The following is a 10,736-nucleotide window of genomic DNA, read 5'->3' on the forward strand; positions in this document are numbered from 1 at the left end:
GATAATAGGAGTTACATTAGCAAATTGCTTTCATATATTACTTTTCGAAGGGTGCTTTATTAGATGAGCACAAAATCATCACCTAACTTTTGTATCATTGTATTGCGGTCTCGTGTGGGGAGAAAGTGAGTTTACTTTATAAATGCTCAGAATTAATATATTGGACAAACTGTAATTAAATTGTAATCATTGACGTAGTCACTAATAATCTTGTAGTTGACGTGACCTTAATTGAAGTAATTAAAAGAAAAGAAACGTCGATATAAGACAGATAACAGTGATATTCAAATAGTGCTTGAATGTGTGGCTTTGCCTCGCCTCTTGCCTCGTGTGTATAATAAACGCGAGCGAGCGCACGGCACCAACATATAAACATTAGTGTCGCAAGAGGGATATAAATGTTTGATAGAGAAGCCAGCGTGCTTTAGTAGAGCTGTTAACGGCGACACGAACGACACGATGGAATTTTTGAGTTTCGACGTGAAGAATAAAACGCTTTCATTGAAAAAAGCCGAGATCCCAGTACCGGGACCAAATGAAGTTCGAGTTAGAGTTGCGTACAGTGGAATCTGTGGGACCGATCTTCACATACTAGAAGTGCGTATCTATTATAACGATTTACATCGTTACCGTAACACAATGTTTCGTACAAACTACATATATTGCTCGTAACTCGACGCACGCTCGGCCTAAATGCAAAATGTCACGTTCAGAAACGTGGCATCTCCAACGCAGAACTTCTGAAACTGTTTACCTTGGAATACTGCTGTCACGTGCAATTTAAACAAGTAGAGAAAAATTAACGAATTTCTTGTATTTTTATTTCAAACGTGGAAATTATATCATGCAATCGTTCGTTAATTGATTGAATCAATTTTCCATACATTATGTAAACAATTTCGACCATGTGTGTGCCCATCATCTTCAGATTTTAAGATTTTTTAAATATATAATTTAGTATAATTGAAATTCATTTATGGATGAATTGTATACACAGTCAGTGTAATAAGTATTCGTACAGGAATCGATTCAAAATAAAACTTCGTATATTTATTTTATTAATAAATTTTAGGGGAAGAAATAATTAATCAACATTCCTACACATTTTTACTGTAGATTGTGCGTAAATTAAAGATTATTACTTTTAATGTTAAACTCTTATTTCTTTTCTTATTAGTTTTATTTTAAATTGGTTCTTACACTGTGTATATATTTTAATCTGAAGATGAGTAGCACGTGGACGAAAAGGTTTGTGCAAAGTCTAAAAAATTTAGTCAATGAATATTTATATGTAGGTTCGACGTTCATTATAAAAATAAATAAGCAAAATCACTACTAATTTGTTTCAATATTATTCTAATATTATCTGTGACAAACTAGCAGCGTACTGATGTGATATTTATTTGATCCAATAATCATAATTTTTATTAATTAATTTGTATTATAATTTGTAAACGTTCATTTTTATTTTGATTTTACGTAAAATACACATTTTCAAACTAAATAAATTGTAGTAAGAACCTGCGAAAAAATATAATTAATTATATATTTAACTTATAGTTAAATATTTATTGTGAAATAAATATCAGATGTAAATAGAGTATGTTTGTACAATGATTTAAGAATAAATTACTTATTATGTATTATCTAATGAATTATGTGTTTATGTATCTCAATGACCGGTGCGCAACTTTAGTAAAATCGAAATAAGCTTTCTCGTGCATTCCTAAATTAAAGTTAACATTTGCATCGTGAACAGTTGTCGACAGTTCTCGCGTGCATTGTCCGATATAACTGGGGGGTAAGAGGCTTGAAAACGGTTCTCGGTATGTTTAGAACCATTATAATATCCAATTAAATTTGCAACAGCTACGGTAACACTAAGTTTAATTTTTCAAGGAATCAAAATACATTTAAAAAAGTGAATATTATATTGACATATTAAGTGACATATCGCGTTATTGGCCATGTAATTATATTAGATGTATTGGAATATTCCCACGAATGCGACAAAAGTTTCCATCCTTTGAAGCGTGTAATTTGCATCCATTAATGTGACGTCGTTGCGATGATAGATTCACTCATTTTCCACTTCAAAATGTATGTTTATATTAAACAGAAAAATAAACCTGTCAACACCAGTAGTAAATTATGGTTAGTTGCAAGGCTACATAGGAAATTATTGTTATAAGATATAAAAAATATATATTTCATAAAATGACTTGTTTGATGTAATATTTCAGTGAAAAACAAAAAATATTTGATCGCTTTTCATTCTATTTCAGTTAAAAGTAATAAAACAGCCTCGTTTGCAATTACATTTACCTTCAAATTAAATAATAACGATTGCTTGAACACCGTCCCACACAAAAAAGAATTTACTATTAATTAGTATTAAAAAATCTCCAAGAAGCTCCACGTGAATCCATTATTTATTCTTTACGTTTATTTTTATGCATTGCTTTGGCAAAAAAGAGAACCAAGAGAAGAAAGAGATGTGTGCGAGTTTTAAATTGGAAAGAGTGGAGACATTTTAATTAATTAAAATTTCTGAAACAATAAATATGTGCTTATATTAATTGCAAGGGAATTATTAGGGCGATTTCCCGTGCAAGACTGAAGGCTGTTTGACTCTTGGTCATGAATTTTCGGGTACGATCGACGCTCTCGGCCAGAATGTGAAAACATTGAAAGTTGGCCAAAAAATCGTCGTGGACCCAAATAGCGGTTGCAACACGTGCCACCCTTGCCACAGCGGGAACTATCATTTTTGCAGTGCCGGTGGCATAAACAGCACTATAGGAATCTTCCGTGATGGGGGGTGGTCCACACACGCAATTGTTCCTAAAGAACAGGTTAGTACCAATCATCTTCAACGATTTTCAACTATTAAGGGGTCTCTCCAGTGTAACGCCTTAAAAACTAGATGATATTTGAGTACATGAATTCCAAACTATTTCTGTATTTTATTACATATTTCACGTACATTCTTTAATTTTTTCAAGTAAAAATATTTGTTATATTTCGAGTTGTCGTAGATCAATTAGAGCGTTTTCAAATAATTTGTCAATTAAAAAAATTCTTAATATGTATCAGTGTGGTTATCATTATAAAATTGTGGAATTTGAAAGTACAATGCATAAATATACCAAATATACCAAATTCTTTATCTAAATCTGTACAAATATGAATTTGCACAAGTATTCGCATTCTAGTCATTACTCAAATATTTGAAGCTATAAGCAAGACTTGAAATGTTCATTCGTAAATAAAATTCATAACATCGAACTTCAAAAATTACTTCAGGAAAAAAGTTTTTGCAATTTCCTATTAAGTCTCGTTCTTTCGAGTTCAAGAATAGGTTTAAAATATCTATTTACGCCGTGTCACAAATAGTCTCGGTGTGCAATAAACGGCTTCGTAAACCTCACAGAGTTCGTTTTAATCTCGTTAGGTCAAAAGGATAAAGCGCGCCTTTTTATCGTAGGTCATCCGAATCCAGAAAAATAGAGATTAATTTTCGTCGAATACAGTGAATACGAAATCAACATTTTGCTAATTGTTTCCTCTTATTTTCGTAATTTTCAGGTTCATTTGATACCGGAGGATGTTGATCTGAAAGTAGCCGCGCTCGCCGAGCCTCTATCGTGTTTGGCTCACGGATGGGATAAGATTAATCCCGTTAACGTTGGTCTTAATGTGCTCGTAATTGGCGCTGGGATAATTGGCCTTTTGTGGTCCTGCCTATTGCATTTACACGGGCACAGGAAAATAGTGACGATCAGCGAACCTCAAGAAAAACGACGGAAGATAGTATCTAAACTCGGTAATGATAACGTTAGATAAAAAATATCTATTATCAAAATTGAACTACAAACATCTTTTTACAAATACATATTCATATGTTGCAATTAATCTTGGGCTCAGCAGTACTTTGTTATTCTGCTCTATACACTGTAAAGCAATCCTGAAGTATAATCTCTTCGTTTCGTTATGAATACCAATATCTAAATCGTTAACTCTTTGGGCATTATTATCTTCATATTTATGGAATTATATTTCAATCGTTATCTATGTATAGTTAAACTTTATCGAATGGAACAAAAAAGAAACAATATACTCTGAATCCTTTTTTTAAGTAAAATGCAATATATTTATATGTTGATGGATTTAGTCCTGCGTCGAATTAGAGAAATATCCTTGCTATATTCTCTGTATAAAAGTGTTACCTTGAACACAATATATATTGTTTAACTGTTAATAAATCATGTTGTTAAAACAACACGGTGACTTGCCAAGCTATAATACTAAAGTAATAGCCACGACTTTCTTTTGTTTTCAGATTTGGATTACCAAATAAGCAGTCCAGACAAACTCAAAGAAGGATTCGACTTGGTCATTGATTGCAGTGGTTCAGGTCCAGCTATGGAAGCAGCTGTGCCTTTATTGACTCAAGGCGGCCGCTTGTGCGTCTTTGGTGTTGCCAGTCCTAAAGCGAAATTGACCATCGAGCCATTCCAGGTAATTATTGACTCACGGCTATGTAATCGTCTACCAGATACTTGAGTCATTGTTCTCCCAGTTAATTACGAAAATGTTACGAGCAATCTTGAATACTTTAAGTCTTTACTTTTTTCTTTGACAGGTTTACATGAAAGAATTGAATATCGTAGGCGTAAATATAAATCCTTTCACGTTCCCAAAAGGATTGGCCTTGTTGAGGGCGATGGCCGATAGATATCTCAATTACGACAACCTAGGTATTAAGGTATACTCATTGTCCCAATATCGCGAGGCTTTCGAAGCATTGAAGCGGGGAGACATCAGTAAAGCTGCTTTTAAATTATAAAAATACTAGATAATTGTCGAAATAAAAGAAGGCAAAAAATTTGTATAGCATCGATCTTTATTATTTATTTTTAAACAGGTTATACATAGGTACATAAAAAAGATGTAAGTTTGACGCAATTTTCGTTTATTAAAATCCATATTAGTTTAAAAGTAAATATAAAATTGCAAACTCGTAAAAAGGTCATACAAAATCTTACTTATTGAGATTCTACGTTTCTGCCCTTACGATATCGCGCGGTTGTCTGAAAGAGACGAAAGAAGATCCCTGTTATGAGTATGCAGTCTATGCGCATAGTGACACACATACAAAATATCTTAATGACAATTGTATAAATAATTTCGTCTATAATATACAACCATTACCCTAGCTGTAAAACGAATTACATGCTCTGCATCACAATGAAGGTACTAACACGTATATTAATTTCTTTTTTTCTTCTCGTTTGCCAAACTTTACATAACAAGGCAGCTATAGAGTATTGCTATTTTGAATTTTTCTAATAGAGCATTAACAAGTATTAAGTATTTAAATTGTATTGCTGCACTTTTGAGCTCCTACCAGAGCTATCTGGAAGGTTGAATTGATATATTCATAACATTATTATCAATCACTTCCTTCGCGTCTATCAGTTGTACTGATATATGAAAGAACTATATAATATACATATACATATCAAACTATCGGTACGCGGTAATATTACTTTTTTCGCTATGCATCACTGTATTTTATCTGGAATGTTAGTTTGTACCTTGCCAACGTCTCTTATATGGCTGGCCCCTAATAATTTTATATATTTTCTAATAACTATTCAATTTTGGTTGTAAATAACTACAAAAATAATCATCTAAAAAGAGTTAAAAACAAGTCAGGCCCCTAAAGTTGTTCGTGGTGTTACTAATATCTATTAAGAATGGGGAACCACAGTACTATTAGCAGCCACTTGGACAAGCTGCATTGACTTGCTGTTGCCCACCGAAGTCCGGAGTAATTAATATTTGGCGTAGAAATTTCTGCAAATCATAACATTTTGTACAATGAAGCAATTTCATTCAAAAAATGGTTAACGGAAAGTTCGAAATATAACACATAAAACGGAAGAAAACGTATTCAAGATAACATACCTCATAACAACTGTAATAAATAAAACTACGACTACCAAAGGTCCTGAGGAGACTGGCAATACTCCAGCCCCATAACGCGCTTGACCACAAGCTGGCGGACACACAGGGACAGTAGTTTCTGCGCAAAGAAACAAGGAAAAATCTAAACCATGCTAGCTACTAAACTCAAAAAATAAATGCATTGAAAATAAAATTGCGAATGAAATTTTCGTTTATAAATGCGAGAACATAAAATAACGAAATACGATACACATAAGACTGAAGCAAGCATTTACATCTAGAGTAGAATAGTAAATACTGTTATTACATTATCATGCCAAATCGATAAATACATACACATTTACTTATTCTATAATTTTATATACCTAATGTTACAATTGGAAAAATGAATGAGAATACGTACCAAACAGTTCCACTTTTGTTTCCGCAGTTCCTAACTTATTAGCAGCTCTGCACACATACTCTCCGTATTGTCTCTTTTCGATCGTAATCACTCTAATCGTTGTATCGGTATATTCGTCTGCAGTTGCAAAATGTGATATGCTATAATGCTGATTATTAGATAGCTGAACGTCATCCCTTAGCCATACAATAGCTGGTGGAGGATATGCCTCTACGTGACATTCCAAATCCATATCGTATTGTAAAGCTTGACCAAGACGCGGTCGAGGTGCGGTAATCACAGGCGCAAATTCGACTTCAACATTAATATTACGTCTAGCTCCACGTCCTACACCATTTTCAGCAACACAATAATATGTTCCACGATCTTCTTTACGAATTGCGGGAATTTTCAATGTATTGCCACTGCAATGTTCTTAGTTTAAAAACAATTCTGATAAATATTTTCAATAAACAACAACCAAGTACCTACCGATAAATCGATCCACCAGTTGGTAAAATAGCATTATTTTCTCGACGCCATGAAATTCCGGGTGAGGGAAATCCACCTGCGTAACATTCAAGTTGCACAGGTTGTCCCTCGCTAACAACCACAGATCTGGTTGAATTATCGCTAATAATAGGCGGTCTGCGAACTTGTAGTTCGACATTTGCAGTAACATAATTATTTACAGATATTAAAACTTTACATTGATAAAATCCAGCATCAGTTTCTTGTATATCTTTTATCTAAAGTATTTATAATATTAATGTTATGTATATAGAAGTACACAGATAGACAATAAGCAATTACATAACACTTAAGTACCTGTAATAAAAAGCTAGATGTAGCCTCATCGTATCTGAGAGCAAATCTAGTATCCCTTATAATTAAAGAGCTACCATGAGAAAGCGGTAGTTGATCATTTGCGATATCTTTATTAATTTTTGTCCATATAACTGGATATTCTTGCGCGTATTGAACGGAGCAACTAAACTCTACAGTCCCTCCAATATCTTTAATTTGTTCCGGAGTAATGTAAGATATTGTCGGTGTACGTTGACCCTTAACTGAAAGGTAAATAAATTTTGTATGTTACAAATATTCTACTCCAATAACAACATTAGAATATTTTTAACATAAAAGAGCAATATTATGAGCAAATATAAAACGTAATTAATTATATTACGTTGCATAAGTATCACAACACATTATTAAAATACACAAAACGTTCTATGAAACATTAAGTTACATGAATTGGTTATCGATATCGCACTCCATTAATCGGCGTCCAATTGATATGTGAACTTATAGAAACATCAGATTTCTGTTACGTACGATACAGTACGTGCAAATGAATCATTTTATTACTTACCTGTTTGTAAAAAGGCGAACACCAAAATTGTATAAACAGTCTTCATTATGACACACCCAAATGCTCTCCAATACGCCCGAATAATCTGCACCTTCTTATGCCTGCAGTATTATGTTCACTTATTTCACTGAAAATAATGCTTACTTGTTTCACCTAACTAAGACTTAGGCCGAGACGGCTGTTGCAAAATGCAACGAACCACGCTTTCGGTAAGTTACGTTGTTGTCAAACAACGCAAACGGATAGAAATCAAAAGGAAGTAATGCTCACAGGTGTCTGTTGACCGAAAATAAATATGGCGAATGACGCTACATCACTGATCAAGCGAGATACCGAAAGGTAGTATACGTAATACGAATTAAGACAATTAGTTCACTTATTTTTCATCGCTACTTTAATTATCCTTTTTAATTTTATATGTACTTTTATATCTTCGCTAAAAAAAATTTCGATCAAGCAACAAAAGTGATTCTCCAAATGACTCATGGAGTTCTTTTAAATTTGTAATTTTGTGTACTGCGTTCAACGGAAAACTTTAGTTAATTCTTTTGTAAGATTTATAACAGAAAGTAATTAGAAAAGTTGCATTTTTAATTGAATTTCAATTTTATCTTGTCTTCTGAATACTAACACTGACTTTTAAAGTTAATGATAAATCGTACTCATAATTTTTAGAGAACCGGTTCTTTGAAAATCAATAATGATGTGCTACGTGGTAGGCCCTAATAAATGAGACGCAAGTTTACACATCCTTTAAATATATAATGTAATTATATTTATAAAATGATATTCTTTTTTGTTATAGTATTAATTAGAAGATAATGATATTTACAAGTACTACAAAGGTTTAAAGGTAAATCATTACCTTCGTAACGAAATGTCAAAGCAGTATAGGATTATCAAACATTCCCTATCGATTATTTTTCATTAACTATTAGTCTACATGACTTTCATGTAGGTCTCGTTACGAAGGTTACGTTAATTAAGTTATGGACAATGCTTAGAAACTAGTTTTATACTGTGTACTTTAGAAGAAACGAACCTATCTTATATACGTTCCTAGTTCGAGACAAACTTATTGCCAACTTACGTGTAATATTATCTTGTCATCGAAATAATTGTATATGCGACAAATAGAAATATATACCTGTCACGATCTATTATTATGCAATTATTTTTATTTATAATTCCCACAATATCAAACCAAATTGTATGTATTTAGAATTAAGAAAATAATATTTTATTACTTTAGTATAGACACTTTCACATGCGCAAATTTAAAGAAAAGTTTATATATAAGTTCATAAACAAATGTATAGAAAATATATTTATTATGATACTGTATTGTAAGGCATAACATTTTTTCAATAAAAATTTGATATTCATAATTGTATTACAGGTTTTGTTAAAGTTCTGTATTTATCATTTTTATATCATTCCAAAGTAATTTAAAATGCAAGGGGTCCGATGCGCCTGGGAAAATATTTGAGCTCCATGCTCTATAATTTAAATTTAAAATGCATATGGTTACCTGCTACAATCTATAATTTTGTATCTACGCAAATGAAAATTACCCTACAGATAATAAACTTAGATATATTTTACATTTCATACCACATAAACAATGATTTTCCTTCTCCTAGATCATCATCTGCTACGATAGCAGCGTAAGTGCTCTTTTCTTATCACGATTCACAGTTCCTTATATAAGAATAGTGTTAACTTTACCCAACAAATTATGAATTAAATATCGATGAAGGCTACAATATATGTGTCATCGATATAAGAAATGTCACTTCAAATAGTGTCTGATTTGGCATGGAGTGAGTTCATGAAAGTCTCTCGATGTACGTATGTACTATACTGTCACGATACGTAACACGTGTTGTGATCATGCGGTAACCATAGCGATCCGAAAAACCTCGTTGCTCTGGGGCACGTTTCCTCGATCGTGCACCTCGTGGTTATCCACACGCACACGCGAACAAGACGCACGTGTGTACCCAGAGTCCTTATAATAAATGATCGGTGAACATCGTGCATCTGCGTGTGTGTATAAGCGTATACGGATGCACGAACAAATGAAATCATGAATCGTGTACACGAAACAAAAAAAAATTGTTGTAGGACACTGGGTATAAGTGCGGTAACACGATACATCGTAACTACGTACAGTGGATGTAAAAAGTATTCGTACACCGATCAATTTCCAAAAAAACTATGTAAAAGTGTAGTTTATTAACTTACTTTTTATAAACAATGACATTCTACATATTCTCGGAAATCTCTATAACAGATAGAGTACAAAAGAAAAAATAGCTATTTATGTAAGTTACGAAATTAACAAAAAGAAAAACAATTAATCGATAAGAAATGTTGAAGCAATAAATATTCACACAACTGTTTAAAAATATTTTACTGGAAATTTGATGTTTTCTAATTCGTACGGAGCAATAAACTAATGTGTTTACGTTACAAACTCTACTGTAAATGGTTCATCATAAGAATCGTACAAATACTTATTGCTTCTATACTTTTTACTCACTTTTCGCATTTTTTTGTTAATTTCACAATTTATATTAATTAGTAAATTGTTGTAATTGTAAAATGTTGTTTGGACTATATCCATCTTAGAGATTTCCGAGAATATGTAAAATATCATTGATTATAAAAAAAAAAGTTAAGAAGCTACAATTTCACACAAAAGTTTTTTTTGTAAATTGATCGGTGTACGAATACATTCTACACCCACTGTATACTCACGAGAAACGTTCGTAATCATCCGTTACGCACACTAAATCACGTAGGTACAGTCGTTTGTCCTGAAGTATGCAAGTATAGAATAGAGCGTAGGATAATACCTGGACACGGAACACATTTGCAATTGCACGTGTGTTTATTCGCCAAGAGACGCGTATATAGTTGCTATTCGTAAATAACCACGCACGGTCATACGTGAACATATACGTATCATCCTGCCACGAGGAGGTCAGTATGTGTCACAGT

At 32.7% G+C, this 10,736-nt stretch overlaps 2 protein-coding genes across 4 annotated transcripts; one reads left to right on the forward strand and one right to left on the reverse strand.

The window, feature by feature from the left end:
• The first annotated feature begins 409 nt into the window (after positions 1–409).
• Positions 410–4,894, forward strand: LOC128872060 (sorbitol dehydrogenase-like). Its single transcript, XM_054114379.1, has 5 exons — positions 410–597; positions 2,598–2,855; positions 3,589–3,826; positions 4,343–4,521; positions 4,646–4,894. The coding sequence occupies exons 1-5, from the start codon at positions 460–462 to the stop codon at positions 4,847–4,849; spliced, it is 1,017 nt and encodes a 338-aa protein (XP_053970354.1). The 5' UTR covers positions 410–459; the 3' UTR covers positions 4,850–4,894.
• LOC128872059 (lachesin) lies at positions 4,768–8,046 on the reverse strand. Of its 3 annotated transcripts, XM_054114377.1 has the most exons (6): positions 7,731–8,046; positions 7,184–7,425; positions 6,848–7,104; positions 6,377–6,780; positions 5,974–6,091; positions 4,768–5,862 (listed from the first exon to the last, which is right to left on the reverse strand). In XM_054114377.1, exons 1-6 carry the CDS (start codon positions 7,774–7,776, stop codon positions 5,841–5,843), a joined length of 1,089 nt encoding a protein of 362 aa, XP_053970352.1. In that variant the 5' UTR covers positions 7,777–8,046; the 3' UTR covers positions 4,768–5,840. The 3 variants fall into 3 exon arrangements, with proteins under 3 accessions (XP_053970352.1, XP_053970353.1, XP_053970351.1); XM_054114378.1 differs by lacking the exon at positions 5,974–6,091; XM_054114376.1 differs by having other exon boundaries at positions 4,768–6,091.
• Between the last annotated feature and the right edge of the window lie 2,690 nt (positions 8,047–10,736).

Source organism: Hylaeus volcanicus, chromosome 2 (genome assembly GCF_026283585.1).
Source record: "Hylaeus volcanicus isolate JK05 chromosome 2, UHH_iyHylVolc1.0_haploid, whole genome shotgun sequence".
NCBI lineage: Eukaryota > Metazoa > Arthropoda > Insecta > Hymenoptera > Colletidae > Hylaeus > Hylaeus volcanicus.

Coding starts and splice junctions, on each gene's coding strand:
- LOC128872060 (XM_054114379.1), top strand. CDS start 460: ATGGAATTTTTGAGTTTCGACGTGAAGAATAAAACGCTTTCATTGAAA. Junction 598..2,597: donor CCGATCTTCACATACTAGAA/GTGCGTATCTAT, acceptor GGGAATTATTAG/GGCGATTTCCCGTGCAAGAC. Junction 3,827..4,342: donor GAAGATAGTATCTAAACTCG/GTAATGATAACG, acceptor TTTTGTTTTCAG/ATTTGGATTACCAAATAAGC.
- LOC128872059 (XM_054114376.1), bottom strand. CDS start 7,776: ATGAAGACTGTTTATACAATTTTGGTGTTCGCCTTTTTACAAACAG. Junction 6,781..6,847: donor ACTGGTGGATCGATTTATCG/GTAGGTACTTGG, acceptor AGAACATTGCAG/TGGCAATACATTGAAAATTC. Junction 6,092..6,376: donor AACAAAAGTGGAACTGTTTG/GTACGTATTCTC, acceptor TTCTTTGCGCAG/AAACTACTGTCCCTGTGTGT.